Here is a 25489-nt window from a genome sequence, read left to right on the forward strand (position 1 = left end):
GAGCGGAGCAGAGGGCAGAGACTCCCAAGTACATTGATCCCACCTGTCAGACATGCGGTGGAAGCTTGCAGCCTCACGGGGTGAGGATCCTTGGTCTACAAAGTAATATCCATTTCACACAGATTTCAGTATGTTGAAAGTGCACTCTCTGCAGCAATGCCCAGTGTATATGGGCAGTGGGGGACATCACACATAGGACATATGAGCCTTCCAATGTGACGTACCCTCTTAATAATGGTGCAATGGTTGGCATATTCCATTTGAGGGGACGGAAAATCTCAGCAAATCAGCTTAATGTACATCTTCATCATGTAAAACATGGAAACCTCCACAATAGGTCACTAAACAATCAGACTGTTTATATTATTCAACGTTGGATGGAAGGTAGAGCCAATGTCCACAGCACTGAGCTGGCTTTAGAAGCCAGAACTGAGTATGACGTCCACGGCACCACAGTTAGATCTGAGACTCTCCAAACCCATCAGCTCTGAAAATCAAAGCCAAAGTTTTGAAAGGAATGCCACAGACATAACCAAACTGCCCAAGCCTGTGTGCCGCTATGTTAAGAACTGCAAAGTGGTCTAGTTTTTCACTTCACACGTGCAGAGGAATTCAGCCTCAAATTTACACCTTGCTGATGTCAAAGTCAGCGAAAACAGAACATTAATTGATCATTTCGCGCTTGTCAATGAATAGGACTGAGCTACAAGATGTACACACCAGCTCATGGGCTCATATGACATTGAGAGCTGCTCAGGCAGTTTACATCATTGAAATACAAGCTGCAATAGTCGGATAGTTAATGAGGAGTTAAAGGCATTAATCTCCAGGCTCATTGACTCATTCATGATATCACTCAGACTCCTCGATTATGTTACTCCACTACAAACCATTCATTATTATTTCCTACCACATGACTGACTCATATAGCTGTGGGAAGACTAGAATTTACGTTCATTTCCCAAAATATTTTCTTTTTTTAAATATAAATTTAGAGTGCCCAATTCATTTTTTCCCAATTGAGGGGCAATTTAGCGTGGCCAATCCACCTAACCTGCACATCTTTGGGTTGTGGGGGCGAAACCCACGCAAACACGGGGAGAATGTGCAAACTCCACACGGACAGTGACCCAGAGCCGGGATCGAACCTGGGACCTCGGTGCCGTGAGGCAGCAGTGCTAACCACTGCGCCGCTGTGCTGCCCTATTCTCAAAATATTTTCATTTGGTTCGACAAATAAGCAGTATTTAAGTTTAACCAATTCTCAGGGCTACATTCCAATACGGTCAGCGGCGGTTTAAATATCGGGTTCAAAATCAATCACTGATTTATCAATGAAGTCTTGCAGTGGCTGGCTAAAAGCATGACTTTTGCTCGTTGGTAGCAGGTGAACAACGGAGGCTTTCTACTATCTGCTGGTGAAACCGCAATAGATAGGACTGCAACTATTGCCAGGGCACTGCATTCTGTCTCAACCTGGGTTTGTGGTTAAGCACACATTGGTATCTCGGTGTGTAACTTACCTCAAGCAGTTGCGTCTCCACTTCATCATGGACTAGATCGATGCCTATTCTCTTCTCGCGATGGTATAAACATTCTTGAACCATCTGAAATAAGCAAAAACAAGCAATTAGAAAAATAAAGTCCTTGTAGTCAAGTCATGCATTCAGGGCATTGCAGACAGATTCATCTGACAATATATGACAATAATTTATTGGTTAAGGTGTGCGTGGGATATTCAGAGAACTGTACTGTATATAAATTCTTTCTTTTCTGAAAATCTATAGTAATAAGGACTCAGAGCTAATCCACAGGGATAAAAATTGACATGTATTGCTTCTTGGAGGTCAGGCAGGTTGTGAAATAGAGGGTGGGAAGCATGCCAATCTGGTGGTGCTGCCTCATTTACCTGACAGTCGTGTTGAGCTGAGGGGCTCACACATCACTGGCTGTCTGAACCGGAGAGTCAAGCAGCATGTGCTAATAACATGTGCCGCCGCCAAGCTTCCATTCTTAAAGACAGTCTATCCTCAAGCTGCACTAAATTATAGAAGGCAATCGCTGAATATTATTGCTGCAATGGTAAATAGGAAATCTGTAATAACAGAGCAAACGGTGCCAGAGTAATTGGATTGGAGGAAAGATGCCATGGTTCCTGAGGAGGCCAGGAGCACAGTCAGAAGGTAATGGAGGCAAGAACGAGGAAGGCCAACTCCTGCTGTCTGCAGGACCCAGGAGCAGAGTAACAAGAAGTCTAATGACCTCATGCGGGCGATCAAGGTCAGGGAAAGCATCTTTATATGACATCTCCTACTCACAATAACGCCAGCCTCCCCTGCTGCTCAATGCGCCATACACCCAACACTCACATACATTCCCAATACTAGCCTCAGACTCTGCTCTCGCTGCCTCTGCATACCTCTACTATTCAACTGTGGCAGGACCATCAGCCAGACACAGTGGAACACAATCACGGGCAGAACAAGGCGCAGTGGAAGGCCATTCAGCCTCCTGAGCCTGATCGGCTATTCAGTAAGATCATGGCTGATTTGATAGTACCCTCAAATCTGCATCCCGCTGGCTCCTGATAACCTGTCGCTCCATTGCTTACCAGTTATTGCCATTCTTCTCTCTCTTGCAGGCCAAGGTGGAACACAATAATAATACTGCTGGAAGACCAGGACACCTATATAGGGACAGAAATAGGCCATTCAGCCGGCCAAGCCTGCTTCCGTCAGTCAATATGATTCTGGCTGATTGGACACATCGATGCCTTTTACACCCACTACCCCCATAACCCTTGACATTATTGTTAATCAGAAATCTATCAATCTCTGCTTTGAACATACACAATGACTGAGCTTCCACTGCCATCTGGGGTAGAGAATTCCAAAGGTTCACAACCCTCTGTGTAAAGAAATTCTCCTCAGCTCGGTCCTAAGTGACTTTCCCCTCATTTCTAAATTGTCCCCCTGGTTCGAGACTCTCCTACCAAGGGAAACATCTTACCTGTGTCTACCCTGTCCATTCCTTTAAGCATTTTATAGGTTTCAATGAGATCACCTCTCGTTCTTCAAAATTGTAGAGAATACAGGCGCAGTTTGCCCAATCTCTCTTCATAGGGTGGTCCTGCCATCCCGAGAACAAATCTGCTGAAACTTTGTTGCGCTCCCTCTATGGCAATGAAATCCTTTCTGATGTAAGGGGACCAAAACGACACATAATATTCCAGGTGCAGTAAGCTTCTATACAATTGAAGCAAGGCCTCACTACTCCTGTACTCAAATCCTCTTGTGATAAAGGCTAACATTCTATTAACCTTCCTAATAGTTGGCTGCACCTGCATGTTAGCCTTCTGCGACTTATGGACAAGGACACCCAGGTCCCTTTGTACGTCTACACTTTCTAATTTCTCATCATTTAGGAAATCCACTGCAAATCTGTTCCTTCTACCCAAGGGGATTACCTCACATTTTTCCACATTATATTCCATCTCCTGAGCCCTCTGGAGGAAATGGTTCTCCACACCATACGACTTGCTGAGACAGAGCCCACGGAGTACGACATCACTTAGAACATTGAAGATGAGGGCATGTTCCTGCGTTATGCCCCGTCTCACTTATCCTATCCGGCATGATGGGAAAGCTGCTGATAGGAGCTCCATGGACCTCCTGTTTGCCACTCCACCCCATTTACCTCACACCAACACTTCTCCTCAAGATTTTCTGCTTTCAGACATCCAGGAACTCCTGTCTGACCACAATAACTCCTGTATAGGGAGAAAGAGCAGGGTGAGGCCCCGACTCTTGATCTGACACTCAGCTCAGAAACTTATATTTGAGATATTCACGGGATGCAAGTATAGCTGCCAATTATTACCCATCCCTAATTGCACTTGTGAAGATGGTGAGTCACCTTCTTGAAGCGCTGCAGTCTGGATGGGGTAAATACACCCAGTGCTGTTAGGAGGGAAGCGCCAGGTTTTTGTCCCAGCAACAGTGAAGGAGTTACGATATGATGCCTTAGGGCAGCACGGTAGCATAGTGGTTAGCACAATTGCTTCACAGCTCCAGGGTCCCAGGTTCGATTCCGTGCTTGGGTCACTGTCTGTGCGGAGTCTGCACGTCCTCCCCGTGTCTGCGTGGGTTTTCTCCGGGTGCTCCGGTTTCCTCCCACAGTCCAAAGATGTGCAGGTTAGGTGGATTGGCCGTGATAAATTGCCCTTAGTGTCCAAAATTGCCCTTAGTGTTGGGTGGGGTTACTGGGTTATGGGAATGGGGTGGAGGTGTGGGCTTGGGTAGGGTGCTCTTTCAAAGAGCCGGTGCAGACTCGATGGGCCGAATGGCCTCCTTCTGCACTGTAAATTCTATGAGTTCCGATCAGGATGGAGTGTTACTTGGTGTTCCCAGGCATCTGCTGCTCTTCTCGGCAGTAGAGGTCACAGGTTTGGAAGGTTATGCTGAAGGAGCCTTAGTGAGTTTCTGCGGTGCATCTTGTAGACCAGGGTTTTTTCAAAGGGCAGGTTGGGGCCTGCGGGTGGGCGTCAGAAGGGTCTCAGAGCTGAGGGTCGCGGGAATGTTCCTGAAAGATCCCAGCGATATGGTTGAAGATTAAAGCTCTACAGTCAGCAGCACACCCAACCAAGCTGTTCTAAAACAACTGCAACACGGTCAACTAAGCAGAACCGTAAACTGCGATGCCCACATACCAGAAAGTAACCCCTTTTTTGGGAGTGTCGTGAGTGAGTGGTGGATACTTGTTGCAAAGATCTGCGATTTGTATCAATTCTGGTTGTGTTTCCACTCACATCGCAGAGCAATTCTGCAGTCTCTTTGCTTTCAGAAGCGTAGGATTAAGAATAATTTCTCGATACAGATGTATGACTAGGCACTTGGGGGCAACGTATTCATTTCCCTTTTACTGCACTGAAGGTGCTTCCAGTGTCACAGGACAAAAAATGTCTTCACTGTAAATCCGCAGCCTTACTATAAATAAACTTGTGGTGAATGTATTTCACCTAATGCATGAGCTGTCTGTACTGTCTGTATAATGAGGTGACCCATGACCTGGAAGTGATGATACAGACTACTTCCAGGTACTGTACTAGAACCCCGGCGGGCTCCACCTCTGGCTCCGCCCTCACCGGGGCCATATATAGTCCGGCAACCTATGGGTGGCACTCATTTGTACAGCCGACTTTGGCAGGCGAGTTCATGGATATTAAAGCCTAATGTTCACTCGTTCTCACGGTCTCACAGTGAATTGACGGTATAACAAAACTATTGTGAATCTGTCCAATGCTGAACATCACAAGATGAGGAGTGACAATGGGGCAGGCAGATTTTGAAGCGCTCTATGGTCGAGTTTTTAAACTGTATTATCAAAAGGGAACACCCTAACTTCCGTCTCTCTATGTCTATATCACTACTTCTTCATACCTCTGTACCAATCATAAGACCATAAGACACAGGAGCAGAATTAGGCCACTCGGCCCATCGAGTCTGCTCCGCCATTCAATCATGGCTGATGCTTCTCATCCCCATTCTCCTGCCTGCTCCCCATAACCCCTGATCCCCTTATTAATCAAGAACCTATCAATCTCTGTCTTAAAGACACTCAGTGATTTGGCCTCCACAGCCTCCTGCGGCAAAGTGTTCCACATTCCATTGTAACTCTAATTCTACTTTGATATACAAGAGGATTGAAGTAATTGAGACAGACACGATGCTGGGTGAAGAAAAACAAAATTGGTGGACAGAGACACACAGAGAGATTTTGGGAACGGGGGGGGGGGGGGGGAGAAAAAAAAGAGGTGAACGAGGAGAGGTGGAGTGACTGGGCCAGATAGGAGCAGAAAGAGAAACAAGGAAAACAAATAAATTCCTGGTGATGAAGGGGAAAATGGGAAAAAGACTTCCGGAGAAATGAGACTTGCAATGCATAAGGAAAACGTTGAAAAGAGAGAGAGAGAGACTTTTTCTGGAACCCTGAACCCAGATTGCATTGGTGAGCAGGATATCGCTGAGCAAGTGCTGCTTGATAGCCCTGTCAATGCCACCTTCAAACACTTAGCTGATGATTGAGGGTATGGTCTTATGGTAGTTATTGGCAGCTGGGTAGTTATTGGGTAGTTATTGGGTAGTTATTGGCTGGATTGGATATTTCCAGCTTTTTGTGGACAGGACAAGTTTCCACGTCAGGTACTGTTGTACTGCACTGGAACAGTTTTTCCAGTGGCATGGCTAGTTCAGGAGCACAAATCTTCAGTACTGTTGCTGGGATGTTGTCAGGGCCATAGGCCAATGTCCAGAGCCTTCACCTACTTTCTGATGTCACGTCGGGTGAATCAAATTGGCTCAAGACTGGCATCTGTGATGTTGAGAACTTCAGGAGGAGGAGGAGATGGATCATTCATTTCTGGTTGAAGATTGTTGCAAATGTTTCAGCTCTGCCTTTTGCACTGACCTGCTGGGATCCCCGTTCATAGGAGATGGGGATCCACTTCTCACGTCAGTTGTTTAATTGTCCACAATCATTCACAACTAAATTTGGAAGGACTGCAGCGCTTTGATCTAATCCATTGGGTTGTGGGACTTGCTCTGTCTATCACACACTGCTTCCATCGTTTAGCATGATGTTCTGTTTTGCAGCTTCACCAGGCACCTTTAGGTATCCATGTTGCTGGTCCTGGCATGCTCTCCTGCACTGGTGGATAAAAGGCAAGTTCGGAGTCAAGGTCTATACATAACAAGTCATCAGGCATGAGGAGCCTGCACCCAAGTCAGGGGCAAGGATTGTTTGCTTGCCACTGGAGGGTGATGTCTCAGGCTAGATCTGCTGCAGAGGACTCAGGTGAGGACAGCAATGGGAGTCTGTACAAGGAGAATGTGATGTGCATGCTCACTGAGAGCTGGGGATCATTGACTGAGGTGCTGGAAAGCTTCCCGTCTCTCTCAAGGAGCATGAAGAAGTCTGGCTCCAAGTTGGCAGAGCGCAAAGCACAGAGGCCTCTCCGCACCCCCTCTCTCCGTCACGTTGCTGAGCCAGAGGCACTGCAGCTCCCATCCCTATTGCAGCCTCTGTGTTCACAGGTCACCAAACCCTCTGCGCCCTCCTTGTGAACACTCCCTGCTGGACAGAAGAGCTCACCTCCAAGCCCTCAAAAACACTCTGAGGAGTGATTGCAGAGACTTTGCAATAGCAGAGATCATTCAAAATTACCGTACCTGCATGTTAGGTTCCTGGTACGTTTAGTAATACTAATGCTGGGCAATGTGATGATTGCACTACTTCACATGCTTCCGGCATACGCAGACATACCCTTCACAGCAAGAAGTACCAGGAGGGTCACACCGAATACAGCTGGGGGCACAGCATGTCCCACTAGGGGGCATTTACCCTCTGTGCAGCCATCTCCAGAATTGCTACAAATCAGCATTTTATGCCTCTCAACTTTACATTTATTTATGCATGAGCTACATTGCAGCATTCTGAATATGTAACCGTAATCCATGAGGGACACAAATGGAATTTATGTATTTCACCATGTTTTATTTATACCCACACCTTAGCAGGTTTTGCGCAGCACACAGAAGATCAACTAACCTATGTGTTGCCGAGGCTCAGATGCAGCACAAAAGGTCCTGGGTTCAAGCCCCCCCCCCACCCCCGAGACTTAAGCACACAATCTCGGTTAACACTCCAGAGCAGTACCAAGGGAATGCTGCCCTGTCAGAGTGGCCATCCTTTGATTGGGGAATTAAACAAAAACAAAATCTGCCCTCAATCGAGTGGAAATGGCCGACTCGGTACGGAGTTCAGAAGAGTCCAAGGTAATCTTGAAGCTGAAACATGTAGGGAGAGGCATTAGTTTGTGCGGCACATGTACAGTTACATCAGTTTCCCCAGGGTGAGCAGCCTGCAGGGCACTACCTGCATGGGTCACACAGTTTTGCCTATTCATCTCATTGCGGAGTGTGGGACAAACCACAAGAGTAGCGACCCACTTCTACCTGTCCCCGGGAAATTGACAGAATCTGCATAACGCCACTCTGGAAAATGATCAAATTCATGTTAAGATAGGGGAATACAGTCAGAAATATTACCTGCATGCGTTTTAAAAGGGAATAATACCTATTCTAATTGACTCTTCCTTTTTTTGTAGAACACCAAATACCTTGGAGAATTTTGAAGCTCACGGTGCTAGCTTAGAACTAAGGGGCGTCATTCTCCGACCCCCCGCCGGGTCGGAGAATGGCCGTTGGCCGCCGTGAATCCCGCCCCCGCCCCCGCCGAAGTCTCCGAAGGGAGAAAAGTCGGCGGGGCGTTAATGGCGCCGCTGCCGCGGAGAATGTCACGGGTCTGCGCAAGGCAGCCAATTTTCGGCCTGCCGATATTCTCCCTTCCGGATGGGCCGAAGTCCCGTCGACGTGATGACCGTTCACGTCGACGTGAATCAAACCTCCTTTTCATCGGCGTGACCCGGTGCTCCAGGCTCACGCCGACCAGCGAGGGGGTGAGTGACGGCCTGGGGGGTTGGCTCTGGGCAGGAAATGGCGTGGCCGCAGACTGATTGCCTGAGGAGAGGTGTGTCTCGGCTTGTGTGTGTGTGCGGCGGGGGGGGGGGTGTGGGGGGGTGGTTAGAGTAGGCTGGGCTCCGGGGGAGTGCTGGGAGGGGGTCCGTGCCGGGGTGGAGGTTGGGGGTTGTGGAGGGGGTCCGTGCCGGGGTGGAGGTTGGGGGTTGTGGAGGGGGTCCGTGCCGGGGTGGAGGTTGGGGGGGGTCCGTGCTGGGGTGGAGGTTGGGGGTTGTGTAGGGGGTCCGTGCCGGGTTGGAGGTTGGGGGGGGTCCGTGCTGGGGTGGAGGTTGGGGGTTGGGGAGGGGGTCCGTGCCGGGGTGGAGGTTGGGGGTTGGGGAGGGGGTCCGTGCCGGGGTGGAGGTTGGGGGGGTGTCCGTGCTGGGGTGGAGGTTGGGGGGGGTCCGTGCTGGGGTGGAGGTTGGGGGTTGGGGAGGGGGGCCGTGCCGGGGTGGAGGTTGGGGGGGGGGGTCCGTGCCGGGGTGGGTGATGGGAGGGCAAATGAGTTGGTCCACCTGGCCAGGTGCCAGCCTCCAACAGTTGGACCCATGCGGTCCATGCCACCTGGCTGGGGGGAGGAGGGGATATGGGCAATGATGACATGTCGTCGTTCCCCTCCCCCCCACCAGGCCGTCATATTTTCAGACCATCCAGCGATGTTGGCCGCCGTGGTGGCAGCCGCTCATGTCTATGTTGCCCTGGATGAGGAGGAGGAGGAGCGTGCCAGAGAGGCGGCGCAGACTGCCGCAGAGGGGCAGGTGGCAGCCGCCCAGGCTGGAGGGACACCTGACCGACAGGACGAGGAGGGGGAGGAGGACGTCGCGGCCCCACGGCAACGGAGGCACCCGAGGGCGCCCCGTGTGTACCGGCCCCGGCAGTCATACCAGGACCTCACGGACCGGGAATGCAGGAGGAGACTCCGGATGAGCCGGGAAACCGTGGCACACATCTGCCACCTGCTGGCACACCTGTCACCGCGTGGCACTGGCGGGGGACACCCTCTCCCCGTGTCCGTCAAGGTTACGGTGGCCCTGAACTTTTATGCAACGGGGTCATTCCAGGCACCGAGTGGGGACCTGTCCGGCATATCGCAGACATCGGTGCATCGGTGCATCCGGGCAGTGACAGATGCCCTTTATGCCATGGCGCACCGCTACATCCGCTTCCCCGTGGACCGGGCCAGCCAAGATGCCCGGGCCGTGGGCTTCTCTGCCGTTGCCGGGTTCCCCATGGTCCAGGGCGCGATCGATGGGATGCACGTCGCCGTGCGGCCACCTGCAGATAACAGGGCCGTGTTCACTAATAGGAAGGGGACCTATTCGATGAACGTACAGGTGGTCTGCGACCACCGCATGATGATCCTGCACGTCTGCGCCCGTCACCCAGGCAGTGTACACGACTCATTCGTGTTGTCGCGGTCATCCATCCCCGGCATGTACGAGGGACGCCATCCCCGGCTGAGGGCTGGTTGCTGGGCGACAGGGGCTACCCATTGCGATCGTGGCTGATGACGCCTATACGGAGGCCACGCAATGAGGCGGAGAACCGCTACAATGATGCCCATGTAGCGACAAGGGGAGTGATCGAGAGGTGCTTTGGCGTGCTGAAGATGCGTTTCAGGTGCCTGGACCTCTCTGGGGGCGCCCTCCAGTATCGGTCAGATAGGGTCGGCCGCATCATTGTGGTGTGCTGCGTCCTGCACAACATAGCCCAGCAGAGGGGCGATGTGCCGCAGGCAGAGGAGGGCGGAGTGGAGGAGCAGCAGGAAGAGGCCCAGTCCTCCCCAGATGAGGGGGATGGGGGCAATGGTCAGGGCAGACGGGGTAGACACAGACGGGTGGCTGTCCACCGTTACCGGCTGGCCCAGCGGGCACGGGACAGACTGATAGACGCCCGCTTCACTGACTAGATGGGCGTTGAATCGGGTAGTATGGCCACAGACCGCACACCATGACAACAGCCGACCACCCACACCCCCCCACCCATTCCACCCACCCAGCACCCTCACCCCCCTCCCCAACCCCACACACCCCACCCGCATGCACACCACCCCCCCACTCCCAATTGCCGATCCACCGGCGGCACAACGGGCCGGGCTCACCCAGTTGCGGGTGGACGCGTGTCTATCGCAGGCCATGGAGAATGATGACAACCCGCCTCCGATGAGCTCCTGGCTCTACATCGTTGGACTATGTCTGACCCATGGCCACAGTACCACCATCCACCCGGACCATCCCTGCATGCGGCTGTGACACTGCAGCGCACGGTCCCGTCCTCTGCCCGGGGGATGTTGATGGCGGCCCAGGGGGAAGGGGGCAGACTCACCTGGGGCTGAGGTAAGACCACCCCTCACACACACACTTGCGCTCAACGTACATGACACCCCCGCACACTTTGGACAGAGCACAAAGGCAGCTTCGGTAGGTGTAACATTGACTTTAATAACCAAAGGAGTTCATGCACGTGCCCTAGCGCCTAAAACTCATCTGTGCCCTGCACCCGTGCCAACTTACTCAGTGTCTAATTGTTTGGCCTTACGGGCCCTTTGACTACGTCTACGTGGTTCCCCAGACGGTACAGCAGAACTGGAGGTGGACTCCTGTGATTCCTGCCCTCTGACACTGGATCCCTTTGGCGGCCGTTTCCTGGGCGTCCTGGCCTAGATGGGCCAGGCTGCGGCCCGGGTGACTGGGATGGCGAGCTGCCAGCCTGTCCTGCCCGTTGCCCACCCGATGCACCTGGGACGGAAGGGGGGGGAGTCCGAGGTGTCGCGGTGTACCGGGACCTCCCCTACAGAGGGAGCCGGGACGGACCACACCACCTCCTCCTCCCTCGGGGTGCCCGATGGCCCCCAGGCCTCTACATGGGTGGGGGATGCGAACGGACTGGCCATCCGACGCGCCCCCGACATCTGGCGCTGCCAGTCCTGGATGCCCGTGCTGGTATCGACAGGGGTCTGCAGGTTTGCAGCCATGGAGCCCAGGGGGTTGTCGAACCCTGTCTGCGACAGTGCGACGCCAGCTCGCACATGGCCACTGGCGCCGATGCCCTCAGCGATGGCCTGCTGAGACTGGGCCATGGTCTGCAGAGACTGGGCCATGGCCTGCAGAGACTGGGCTATGGCCTGCTGAGACTGGGCCATGGCCTGCTGAGACTGGGCTATGGCGTTGAGCGCCTCTGCCATCTGGCGCTGGCACTGGCTCATGGCCTCCTGTGAGAGGGCAGCCATTTCCTGGGCCACAGACGCCGCCTGCACGGAAGGCCCCAGGCCTCGCAAACCGTTCCCCATGTCTGACACCGTCGCACCCATTGCCTCCACCGCGGACGCCACCCGTGCGGTGTCAGCCTGGGTGGCACGCATGACCGGGACCACTCCCAGCTCCTGGACGCGGGTGGACTCCTCCACCTGCGACCGCAGCCGCCGCAAGCCACCCGTCACCCTATTCGCTCGTCTCCGTGTCGGTGGTTGCATCGGGATCTATGTGTGGGTGTGGTAACTGCAGGAACCCGGGATCCATCTGGGCGGCAGATGTTCGCTTGGCTGGGCTGCCCTCCGACCGCCCGGTCCCTCTGCTGCTCCTACCTCCACCTGCTGTACCGGGACGGCTGTGTTGTGCGCACCAGTGAGTGTACCAGACGCCTCATCACTAAAGTGCCCAACCGTGGTGAGTGTTTCTGCGATGGTGGAGGGTGTTGGTGACAGCAGTGGCGTTGTGTCGTGCTCTTCGTCCCACTCTGAGTCCATGCACTTTGGGTGGGGGTTCGTCTCCACCCATCCACTCTGAGTCACTGTCCGGTATTTCGTCTTCCCGGGTAGGGGTGTCCTGGGTAGTGCTGTCCCGGGTAGTGCTGTCCCGGGTAGTGCTGTCCCGGGTAGTGGTGTCCCGGGTAGGGGTGTCCTGGGTAGTGGTGTCCCGGGTAGGGGTGTCCTGGATAGTGGTGTCCTGGGTAGTGGTGTCCTGGCTCGGATGTGACGGGGGCCTGTGGCTGCCCCCCTCATCGCTGGGTGGTCGCTCCCGCACGTGACGGGGGTGTCGTCTCCCTGTTGCTCCAGGTCTCTCCGTCTCCCGTGGTCTCCGAGGGGCATCCTGCGGGCGTCGCATGCTGGAGGGTTCGGGTCTCTCCGTCTCCCGTGGTCTCCGAGGGGCATCCTGCGGGCGTCGCATGCTGGAGGGTTCGGGTCTCTCCGTCTCCCGTGGTCTCCGAGGGGCATCCTGCGGGCGTCGCATGCTGGAGGGTTCGGGTCTCTCCGTCTCCCGTGGTCTCCGAGGGGCATCCTGCGGGCGTCGCATGCTGGAGGGTTCGGGTCTCTCCGTCTCCCGTGGTCTCCGAGGGCATCCTGCGGGCGTCGCATGCTGGAGGGTTCGGGTCTCTCCGTCTCCCGTGGTCTCAGAGGGGCATCCTGCAGGCGTCGCATGCTGGAGGGTGCGGGTCTCTCCGTCTCCCGTGGTCTCCGAGGGGCATCCTGCGGGCGGTCTGCATCTGCGGGGATGGGTGCCTGGACGTTTGGTCCTGCGATACACAATGAAGCATGCATGGTTAGACATCAGGCAGTGATCAGGTGATACGGGAGAGGGGATATAGGGGAGGGGGATATGGGGGAGGGGGGAATATGGGGGATATGGGGAGGGGGGATATGGGGGAGGGGGGATATGGGGGAGGGGGGGAATATGGGGGATATGGGGGAGGGGGATATGGGGGATATGGGGGAGGGGGGATATGGGGGATATGGGGAGGGGGGATATGTGGGAGGGGGGATATGGGGGAGGGGGGATATGGGGAATATGGAGAGGGGGATATGGGGGATATGGGGGAGGGGGGATATGGGGGAGGGGGGAATATGGGGGATATGGGGGAGGGGGGATATGGGGGATATGGGGGAGGGGGGATATGGGGGATATGGGGGAGGGGGGGATATGGGGGAGGGGGGGATATGGGGGAGGGGGGATATGGGGGAGGGGGATATGGGGGATATGGGGGAGGAGGGGATATGGGAGAGGGGGTATATGGGGGAGGGGGGGATTTGGGGGAGAGGGGATATGGGGGATATGGGGGACGCTCACCCTGCCTGCTCTGACGAGGTCGTTCACCTTCTTGTGGCACTGGGTGCCTGTCCGTGGTGTTAGGGCCACAGCGGTGACGGCCTCTGCCACCTCCCTCCACAGACGCCGGCTGTGGCGTGGGGCAACTCTGCGGCCGTGCCCGGGATACAGGGCGTCCTCTCCTCTGCTCCACCGCATCCAGGAGCGCCTCCACATCGCGTGACTCGAACCTCGGGGCTGAGCGACGGCCAGCCATCAAGTCGGGTGTTGCGGTCGGCTGTTCCGGTCGGGTGGGGGGGGGGAGCTGCGCGGCCTTATGAGCCGTCACGCCGTGCAGCGCGTATGACGCTGCACGGCGTGAACCACTGCGCAAGCGCGGATCCCGTTACGTCGCTGCTAGCCCATTTCGGGGCCGCAGACTATCGGCCCATTTTTATGACGTGACGCAAGTGGGATTTGCGCCGTTTTTTGCGCCGATCGGCGGAGTTTCCGCCGATAACGGAGAATTTCGCCCAAGATTCGTTAAATTGCGGACAAGAGAGTTGACCTATATGCTCTGGATTCGGTAAGTAAGCTGTCAGCTGATCCTCAATTTGAGTTTCTGCCATGGGTCTTCATGTGAATTCACAGGCTGATTCTCAACCCACGGCTCTGGGAACACGGGACAGGACGTCCCACGAGGTAGTGGGATCTGGCTTGCAGGATTTGCTCCCTTTTCTTTCTCTGCTGCTGCTCTGACTCACCATTAAGACACCATGACTCAAACTGCAAGGACAGTTGGAAGACAAATTTATATAAAGGCCCTTGTCATTATAACATAGCTGGCAGCAGAAAAGCAAAGGAATGTAGCACACAGCAGTGTGAACTAATTGATAACTTTTAATTATATCTTCTGACAAATGCCTGATTATTTGAATTTCACCTTGTAAAAAGGCCATCATTAGATTTGTCATTTTGGATTGGTGATTAATGGTCCTGTCCTTCAAGTGAGGTTTGTTTGGGGAATATAAACGTGTTTGAAGGTTATGCGTTGCCCAATCCCGAGCTTAGAAGGCTTCAATAAAAGGAGAGAAAAGTATGAAGGATAACTGTTGAAAGACAATGCAGGTGTCGCAATGAAGAGGAACGAAATGTATAGGAGCATAACTTCCCTCACAAACAGTGGACAACATATCAAAAAATCACAAGGTGCTTTGTCCATCTAATGATGTTAAAACATCTGTGGTTTACTCCTGTAAACACAGCCAGCCTTCATAGTGCAGAGCCTCAGAATTCTCTACCTAGAAATTACAACAATGGTATCTTAACAATATCTTAAGCGTCTGATTCCATACAGTAAATTAATTGTAAAATAATAAAAACCCCATGAACACATTGCAGAGAGCACGTTTCAGCTACAGCTGATATACTCCAACAAGTTACATCTGATTTAGAATCCATCGGGGGTGATAATCTCCACTTAAATGTTGTAAATCCAATGCCCAACTTAATGCTAATGTTGAACTTAACTAAATATCTGATACAACACCCATGCAATGTCAGCTTCTCTCCGTGGTATCATCCACATCCTAGTTAGAAATGCAGCACTTCAGCACACAATTGGTTTCCAACTTCCCCATATCTGACTCGCACGCTCCCCCTTGTAGTTAGCAAGTCCATCTCTCCTCCCCCCATTAGCAAGTTCATCTCTCCTCTCCGCCCCCATTAGCCTGTAGTTAGCATGTTCATCTCTCCCCCCCATTAGCCTGTAGTTAGCATGTTCATCTCTTCTCTCCCCCCCATTAGCCTGTAGTTAGCATGTTCATTTCTTCTCTCCCCATTAGCCTGTAGTTAGCATGTTCATCTCTCGCCCCCCATTAGCCTGAGTTAGCATGTTCATCTCCTCTCTCCCATTAGCCTGTAGTTAGCATGTTCATCTCTCTCCCCCATTAGCCTGTAGTTAGCATGTTTCATCTCTCTCCCCCCATTAGCCTGTAGTTAGCATGTTCATCTCTCTCCCCCATTAGCCTGTAGTTAGCGTGTTCATCTCTCTTCTCTCCCCATTAGCCTATAGTTAGCATGTTCATCTCTCTCCCCCCATTAGCCTGTAGTTAGCATGTTCATCTCTTCTCTCCCCCAATTAGCCTGTAGTTAGCATGTTCATCTCTCTCTCTCCCCCCATTAGCCTGTAGTTAGCATGTTCATTTCTCTCCCCATTAGCCTGTAGTTAGCGTGTTCATCTCTCTTCTCTCCCCATTAGGCCTATAGTTAGCATGTTCATCTCTCTCCCCCCATTAGCCTGTAGTTAGCATGTTCATCTCTTCTCTCCCCCAATTAGCCTGTAGTTAGCATGTTCATCTCTCTTCTCTCCCCATTAGCCTGTAGTTAGCTTGTTCATCTCTCTTCTCCCCCCCCATTAGTCTGTAGTTAGCATGTTCATCTCTCTCCCCCCATTAGCCTGTAGTTAGCATGTTCATCTCTCTCCCCCATTAGCCTGTAGTTAGCATGTTCATCTCTTCTCTCCCCAATTAGCCTGTAGTTAGCATGTTCATCTCTCTTCTCTCCCCCATTAGCCTGTAGTTAGCATGTTCATTTCTCTCCCCCATTAGCCTGTAGTTAGCGTGTTCATCTCTCTTCTCTCCCCATTAGCCTATAGTTAGCATGTTCATCTCTCTCCCCCCATTAGCCTGTAGTTAGCATGTCATCTCTTCTCTCCCCCAATTAGCCTGTAGTTAGCATGTTCATCTCTCTTCTCTCCCCCATTAGCCTGTAGTTAGCTTGTTCATCTCTCTTCTCCCCCCCCCCATTAGTCTGTAGTTAGCATGTTCATCTCTCCCCCCCCATTAGCCTGTAGTTAGCATGTTCATCTCTCTCCCCCCATTAGCCTGTAGTTAGCATGTTCATTTCTCTCCCCATTAGCCTGTAGTTAGCGTGTTCATCTCTCTTCTCTCCCCATTAGCCTATAGTTAGCATGTTCATCTCTCTCCCCCCATTAGCCTGTAGTTAGCATGTTCATTTCTTCTCTCCCCCAATAGCCTGTAGTTAGCATGTTCATCTCTCCCCCCATTAGCCTGTAGTTAGCGTGTTCAGCTCTCTCCCCCCCCCATTAGCCTGTAGTTAGCATGTTCATCTCTCTCCCCCCATTAGCCTGTAGTTAGCATGTTCATCTCTTCTCTCCCCCAATTAGCCTGTAGTTAGCATGTTCATCTCTCTTCTCTCCCCCCATTAGCCTGTAGTTAGCATGTTCATCTCTCTTCCCTTTTTTAGGACCTTTGCAAATGTCAGTCCTCTGGAATCACTCCCATGTCCAACAAGGATTGACAGTCTGCGGCCCAAAACCCCAGCATTTCCATCCTTACTTTCTTCAAAAAACTAGGATGCATACCAAAAAGAGAGTGGGAAGCTGAGGCACTAATGTGAGTGAGGAATATGAAGTAATTAATATCAGTAAAGGATAAGTACTGGAGGAATAAATCAGTCTAAAAACCAACAAATTCTCTAGACAAGGGTTCTGAGAGATGCAAAAATAATGGATACAGAGATTGTGATCGTCAAAGTTCCCTAGATTCTAAAATGGTCCCAGCAGGTGGGAAGGCGGCAATTGTACCATCGCTATTCAAGAGAAAAAAAGGAGAGAGGAAACAAGGATCTACAGGTCAGTTAGCTGATATCAGTCACCGGAAAATGCTGGAATCCATTACTAAGGAAGTGTTGGTTAACATGGCACTTGGAAAATCATAGCTGAGCCAACATGGTTTTGTGAAAGGGGAATAATATCTGGAAAATGTGGGGGGGGGGGGGGGGGGGGGGGGGGGGGGGGGTTGAGGATGTAATGAATAGGGTAGATAAAGGGGATACTTTGCTAGCACATATTGAACATCCCAATGTCAGCAGAGAAAAAATTCTCCTCAAAGAACGCCGCGATTGACAGCTAACTAAGCACTCCTATTAACACAGGGCCTCAAAAGTAATTCCACACACTCATCGGAGATGCCATAGTCCTGCCCAGAACACAATCCACAACGTACTGTATGACGACAGCCTCACCCCTCCAACGGCATACCCCCTGACTGACTGACTGAAAACATCGCCAACCCACAACCTGGCAGCTAGGATGGGCCAGGGAAGATGCGGCAACTTGCTCCGCAAGCAGAACAGTTTACATTGTAACTGTGGCCATCCAAGTCAGCCAACCGTCCAGAGACTGAGCTCCAGCCCTCAAGAGATCCATTCCTGGTGGCATCACAACCATTCACACTGCCTCAGCTGAAGCCACTGAGTAGATTATTAACCTCAACATCAAATTAGAACTGATTCCCCACACATATGAATGAAAAATGTGGATGCCCTTCACATGGATTCCCAAAAGGAATGCAACAAGGGTTTAGCTCAGTTTAAAAAAAAATATTTTTTATTCTCCTTTTTCACATTTTCTCCCAAATTTACACCCACCAACAATAATCAATAACAAATATGTCAATCCCCATATAAATAACAACGATCCCATCCTCCCACCAAACCCCAAACATCAGGGGCAGCACGGTAGCATTGTGAATAGCACAATTGCTTCACAGCTCCAGGGTCCCAGGTTCGATTCCGGCTTGGGTCACTGTCTGTGCGAAGTCTGCACATCCTCCCCGTGTGTGCGTGGGTTTCCTCCGGGTGCTCCGGTTTCCTCCCACAGGCCAAGGATGTGCAGGTTAGGTGGATTGGCCATGATAAATTGCCCTTAGTGTCCAAAATTGCCCTTAGTGTTGGGTGGGGTTACTGTGTTGTGGGGATAGGGTGGAGGTGTTGACCTTGGGTGGGGTGCTCTTTCCAAGAGCCGGTGTAGACTCGATGGGCCGAATGGCCTCCTTCTGCACTGATTCTATGATCAGCCCGCATGTTCACACAAACAAATGACAAAAAGGAATTAGTTGTCATTAACACACACAGCCCCCCTCCCCCCAACCCTCCCACCCACACGCCCCAACTAAAGTTCGATGTTATCCAGATCTCGAAAGTGCATAATGAATAATGCCCATGAATTGTAGAACCCCTCCATCCTTCCCCTCAGTTCAAACTTAACCTTCTCAAGAGTCAAGAATTCCAACAGGTCCCCCCGTCACGCCAGGGCACAGGGTGGAGAGGTTGCTCGCCAACCTATCAGGAAGTGTTTAGCTCAGTTGACTGGACAGCTGGCCCGTGGTGCAGGGCGAGGCAACAGCACAGGTTCAATCCCCGTACCGGCTGAGGTTATTCATCGGGGTCCACCTTCGCAACCTTATCCCTCGCCTGAGGTGTGGTGATCCTCAGGTTAAACCACCACCAATCAGCTCTCCCCCTCAAAGGGGAAAGCAGCCTGTGGTCAACTAGGACTATGGAGACTTTACTTTTACATAAAAACTATTACGCAAGATAATGACTCATGGGGTTGAAGGTAATACATTAGCATGGATAGATAATTGGTTAGCAGACAGAAAACAAAAAGTAGGCAGAAACAGGGCATACACAAGTTGGCAGGCTGTAATTAGTGAGTTACTGCAGGGATCAGTGATGAGCTATGAACAGTCTATATTCATGACTTAGATGAAGGGACTCAGGAGGTTTGCAGATGGTACAAAGTTAGGTGTCAGTGTAAGCTGTGAGAAGGACACAAAGAGGCTGTAAATGGATGGAGACAGGTTAAGTGAGTGGACAATAAGGTAGGTGGAGTATATGGGAACAGGTTACTCACTATAGTCGGAATAGTAGAAAAGCTGAATTCTTTTTAAATGGTGATAAGCTTTCAAAATGTTAACGATCAGAGAGGTTTGACATCCTCATGGAAGAAACACAGAAAGTTTGCATGCAGGTATAATAACCAATTGGGAAACCAAATGGTATGTTTGCCTTTGCTGCAAGGAGGCTGTAGTACAAGAATAAGGAAGTCTTGATAAAATTGTACAGGGCTTTGGTGAGGCTACACTGGGAGTACTGCGTGCAGTTTTGGTCTCCTTATCAAAAGGAAGGATATACTTGACTTGGAGATAGAGCAACAAGCTTCACTAGATTGCTTCTTGGGATGAGAATGTTGTCCTGTGATGAGTGGCTGAGCAGGCTGGCCGTATACTCTCTGGAGTGGAAGAGCGAAGTGTATGACATTCTCTGGGGGCTTGGCAAGGCAAATGCTGAGAGGTCGTTTCCCCTCGTGGGGGAGTGTAGAACTAGAAGGCTCACATTAAAGGGTCAAACATTGAAGACAGAAATGAGGAGGGATTTCTTCACTCGGAGGGCCGTGAATCATCGAATTCTCAAGCATCGAGCAGATTCAAGGTTGAAATCGATAGATTATTGGACTGTAGGGGAATCAAGGAAGTTGGGGATAGAATGGAGATGTGGAATTGAGGTCAAAGACCAGCAAGGATTTTACTGAATGATGAAGCAGGATGTTCTTTGCTTTCTGAACTTGTTTGGATTCCCCACTGTATTATGAATCTGGCATTTATCAACATCCCATTTTATTGCTTAATTTTTACCTCAGTCATAGTGAGCCTATTAGATTGCCTCTCCATTCCCCATGAGCCAAACTATCTCATTCTTTAAAAAAAAAATTTAGAGTACCCAATTATTATTTTTTTCCCCAATTAAGGGGCAACTTAGCATGGCTAATTCACCTAACCTGCATATCTTTGGGTTGTGGGGGTGAGACCCACGCAGACACGGGGAGAATGTGCAAACTCCACACGGACAGTGACCCGAGGCCGGAATCGAACCCAGGTCCTCAGCGCCGTAGTCCCAGTGCTAACCACGGCGCCACATGCCGCCCTCATTCTTGATGGCCTCCCACTGCCCAGTTACTATTTTACCCGCCAATCTTGGTTTCCAATTCTCCTGGGCCAGGTCACTTTCCAACTTCATTGAAAATCACCACCTTCCAGTTGCGTAACTTCATATTAGATTGTTTCCTCTACCTTTCCAAAACTGCTCTCAACCTAATGATATAGTATTTCTCTAGCACTAAAACATGTTTCACTTGCCCAACTTCTTGCCCTAAATTTTTTATTTGTCACATTTTTCTATAGTATTATCAGGTATAATCAATGAATGCAATGGCTATTTAACATCTTTCTTAAGTGATCAAGGATAGAAAAGTCATGTGTATCCTATATTTGAGAAATTTAAAAGGCACAGAATGCATTCAATATCCCTTTGCTATTATCCTATTTGCCAAACTCCTCTAATTTTGATCCTTCATTCAAACAATAACGAAGAAAACATTTATGAACATGCAAAACTTCATAAATATGTATGTGAAAATGGGTCAAATCTAACCTGCCCCACTGAAAGCATATAAAAACATTTGTACCAAAAATGCCTCCAATTGTTCAGATTATTTCAGTTCATTATTTAATATTTAAAATGATCATTTAAAAAAAATAAATTTAAAGCGCCCAATTCTTTTTTTTTCCAATTAAGGGGCATTTTATAGCGTGGCCAATCCACCTACCCTGCACATCTTTGGGTTATGGGGATGAGACCCACGCAGACACAGGGAGAATGTGCAAACTTGATATGTATGTCCCTGTCAGGCAGGGAAGAGATGGTCGAGTGAGGGAACCATGGTTGACAAGAGAGGTTGAATGTCTTGTTAAGAGGAAAAAGGTGACTTATGTAAGGCTGAGGAAACAAGGTTCAGACAGGGCATTGGAGGGATACAAGATAGCCAGGAGGGAACTGAAGAAAGGGATTAGGAGTGCTAAGAGAGGGCATGAACAATCTTTGGCGGGTAGGATCAAGGAAAACCCAAGGCCTTTTACACATATGTGAGAAATATGAGAATGACTAGAGCGAGGGTAGGTCCGATCAAGGACAGTAGCAGGAGATTGTGTATTGAGTCTGAAGAGATAGGAGAGGTCTTGAACGAGTACTTTTCTTCTGTATTTACAAATGAGAGGGGCGATATTGTTGGAGAGGACAGTGTGAAACAGATTGGTAAGCTCAAGGAAATACTTGTTAGGAAGGAAGATGTGTTGGGCATTTTGAAAAACTTGAGGATAGACAAGTCCCCCGGGCCTGGCGGGATATATCCAAGGATTCTATGGGAAGCAAGAGATGAAATTGCAGCGCCGTTGGCAATGATCTTTCCGTCCTCACTGTCAACAGGGGTGGTACCAGGGGATTGGAGAGTGGCGAATGTCGTGCCCCTGTTCAAAAAAGGGACTAGGGATAACCCTGGGAATTACAGGCCAGTTAGCCTTACTTCGGTGGTAGGCAAAGTAATGGAAAGGGTACTGAAGGATAGGATTTCTGAGCATCTGGAAAGACACTGCTTGATTAGGGATAGTCAGCACGGATTTGTGAGGGGTAGGTCTTGCCTTACAAATCTTATTGAATTCTTTGAGGAGGTGACCAAGCATGTGGATGAAGGTAAAGCAGTGGATGTAGTGTACATGGATTTTAGTAAGGCATTTGATAAAGTTCCCCATGGTAGGCTTATGCAGAAAGTAAGGAGGCATGGGATAGTGGGAAATTTGGCCAGTTGGATAACGAACTGGCTAACCGATAGAAGTCAGAGAGTGGTGGTGGATGGCAAATATTCAGCCTGGATCCCAGTTACCAGTGGCGTACCGCAGGGATCAGTTCTGGGTCCTCTGCTGTTTGTGATTTTCATTAATGACTTGGATGAGGGAGTTGAAGGGTGGGTATTCTCCAATCTCCCAGCCATGTGTTTCTCAGCGGCGGGAAGCAGTGTGCTGGCGGCGGGATTCTTGGCTCCCACATGGGAATTCCCATTGAATTCACCCCACCTGCTGGGAAATCTACTGTCCGGGGGGGGGGGGGGGGGGGTGCTGCTGGTGGGATCACAGAATCCAAATCAGACTGTACAGTGCAGGAGGTGCCATGCGGCCCATCAAGTCTACACCGGTCCTTAAATGTGCACCCTACTTAAGTCCACACCTCCACCCTATCCCCATAAGCCCGCAGGGATCAGTTCTGGGTCCTCTGCTGTTTGTGATTTTCATTAATGACTTGGATGAGGGAGTTGAAGGGTGGGTCAATAAATTTGCAGACGATACGAAGATTGGTGGAGTTGTGGATAGTGAGGAGGACTGTTGTCGGCTGCAAAGAGACATAGATAGGATGCAGAGCTGGGCTGAGAAGTGGCAGATGGAGTTTAACCCTGAAAGGTGTGAGGTTATCCATTTTGGAAGGACAAATATGAATGCGCAATATAGGGTTAACGGTAGAGTTCTCGGCAATGTGGAGGAGCAGAGAGATCTTGGGGTCGATGTTCATACATCTTTGAAAGTTGCCACTCAAGTGGATAGAGATGTGAAGAAGGCCTATGGTGTGCTAGCGTTTATTAACAGAGGGATTGAATTTAAGAGCCGTGAGGTGATGATGCAGCTGTACAAAACTTTGGTAAGACCACATTTGGAGTACTGTGTACAGTTCTGGTCGCCTCATTTTAGGAAGGATGTGGAAAAGGTGCAAAGGAGATTTACCAGGATGTTGCCTGGAATGGAGTGTAGGTCTTGCGAGGAAAGGTTGAGGGTTCTAGGCCTTTTCTCATTAGAACGGAGAAGGATGAGGGGCGATTTGATAGAGGTTTATAAGATGATCAGGGGAATAGATAGAGTAGACAGTCAGAGACTTTTTCCCCGGGTGGAACAAACCATTACAAGGGGACATAAATTTAAGGTGAACGGTGGAAGATATATCGGGGATGTCAGAGGTAGGTTCTTTACCCAGAGAGTAGTGGGGGCATGGAATGCACTGCCTGTGGAAGTAGTTGAGTCGGAAACATTAGGGACCTTCAAGCAGCTATTGGATAGGTACATGGATTACGGTTAAATGATATAGTGTAGATTTATTTGTTCTCAAGGGCAGCACGGTAGCATTGTGGATAGCACAATTGCTTCACAGCTCCAGGGTCCCAGGTTCGATTCCGGCTTGGGTCACTGTCTGTGCGGAGTCTGCACGTCCTCCCCGTGTCTGCGTGGGTTTCCTCCGGGTGCTCCGGTTTCCTCCCACAATCCAAAGATGTGCGGGTTAGGTGAATTGGCCAATGATAAATTGTCCTTAATGTCCAAATTGCCCTTGGTGTTGGGTGGAGGTGTTGAGTTTGGGTAGGGTACTCTTTCCAAGAGCCGGTGCAGACTCAAAGGGCCGAATGGCCTCCTTCTGCACTGTAAATTCAATGATAATCTATGATTAATCTAGGACAAAGGTTCGGCACAACATTGTGGGCCGAAGGGCCTGTTCTGTGCTGTATTTTCTATGTTCTATGTTCCACATGGACAGTGACTCGGGGCTGGGATTGAACCCGGGTCCTCGGTGCCATGAGGTAGCAGTGCTAACCACTGCGCCACCGTGTCACCATAAAATGATCATGTTGATGACAGAAGAGATGGGAAACTGAGTGGGCGATAATCCGATAGAGTTTAGATTGTATCATCAACTGGGAAAGAAAACACAAGGCAGTTTAAGTCAACATCAGAAACTGGAAATAAGCTCTTGCAATGAATTCCTGCCAGGCTTAAAGCTGTCCTATTAACTTTTCTTAAAAAAAAAGTCAATTGTCTTTTCTGCCAAACGTGGATATTAGTGATCATGTGCTCTGAGCTATTGGCATGTAATAGAATTTAGAGCGAAGGATTAATGATTGTGATGTAATTGCTGAATACTTATCGAGAAACAATCTATATGCTTAGCTCTCTGACCTGTAGGTGTGCATCAGTCTCTTCCAGTGCTTTTTCCACTCTTTTCTTGACTTGACTGAGAGCATGCGTCTCCATGATAATTTGGTCAAGTTCATGATCCAGCTCTGATTTCCAAAAGCTGATGTCCTGCACTCTCTCGCCAATGTTGTTGCTGGTGTCATTCTGCACTTTCCTGGTCAGCTGGGCCTTGTCCTGGATAAGTCTCGAGGTGTCCTCCCTGAGCTTCTCAGCATTGTGCCTGGAACAATTTGACTGCTTGTAGTTGTTGTGGTTGGACTCCACCCATTCCCCTGGGGTGTATCTGCTGAAAAGGGCAATCCGGTTGGAGGTACCCGGGGCGCACGGATCCATCGAAGGGCATGGATCTATCACCGAGCAAGGATTCACTACAGGGCAGTTTATTGGTGGTCGTGGGGTTATTGCCGGGCATGAGTGCATCACAGGATAAGAAGGCACGGGGCAGTTGATGATGGGGCCTCCGCTGACTGATGGGCAGGAGGTCATTGGTGGATACGATGTCATCACCGGGTACTGCCTCCCACACAAATTCCTAGTATAAGGTCCAAGGGTGGTATTGACGCCTGCAACCTTGTAATAGGTGCTCGGTCTCCATGGCAAGTTGACACTACTGCACCTTGTTTCCACACCTGCTGTACAACATCTGCCATACATGGTGGTTACAGTTCCTATAAAATAAACGTTATCCTATTAGTTTGGGATAAATATCTATTTATGCAGATCTAAGACAGATTAAGGCAACTAAGCCGTCGAATAAAGAGTGGGAGAGAAAGGGTCCTAGCAACGTCAAACTACAAAACGCTATGCAATAGCTGGTCAACCCAGCTAAAGGTTAGTGCAACAGATCTTGACCACATCTAATTATAGTAATGACATAATACAGTTATCATAAAACTTTCTTACGACGCATTATGACACACGCAACATCATAAAGCTGGCTATTAAAAAGCAGCTCTCTAAATAACCAACATACGTTACTAACATTCTTGCAATTAGCCCAAGATCCGGTATTTAAAACGGTGCCAGCTCTGGTCTATGGATGTGCTCTGCACCTATTGCAGGTGTATTTTTTTTACAATATAGATAGATGTATCATTAATCACATTGCAAACACAAAAGGGGGGCGTCCATGCCTCATAGCGAACCACTTCCGAGTTAACGGGCTTATTATAACCCCATGAGCTCACAC

General features: G+C 50.3%; 1 protein-coding gene across 1 annotated transcript in view; it reads right to left on the bottom strand.

Moving 5' to 3' along the window:
- Nucleotides 1–25061, bottom strand: part of LOC140393490 (tektin-3-like) — a 117371-nt gene extending 92310 nt beyond the window's left edge. Inside the window, exons 1-2 of the mRNA XM_072479816.1 lie at nt 24283–25061; nt 1524–1607 (exon numbers count right to left, since the gene is read on the bottom strand). Of these exons, the coding sequence (XP_072335917.1) occupies nt 1524–1607; nt 24283–24954 (756 nt within the window). The 5' untranslated portion in view covers nt 24955–25061. The remainder of the gene's footprint in view (nt 1–1523; nt 1608–24282) is intronic.
- Nucleotides 25062–25489: the final 428 nt, after the last annotated feature.

Source organism: Scyliorhinus torazame, chromosome 17 (genome assembly GCF_047496885.1).
Source record: "Scyliorhinus torazame isolate Kashiwa2021f chromosome 17, sScyTor2.1, whole genome shotgun sequence".
Taxonomy (NCBI): Eukaryota; Metazoa; Chordata; class Chondrichthyes; order Carcharhiniformes; family Scyliorhinidae; genus Scyliorhinus; species Scyliorhinus torazame.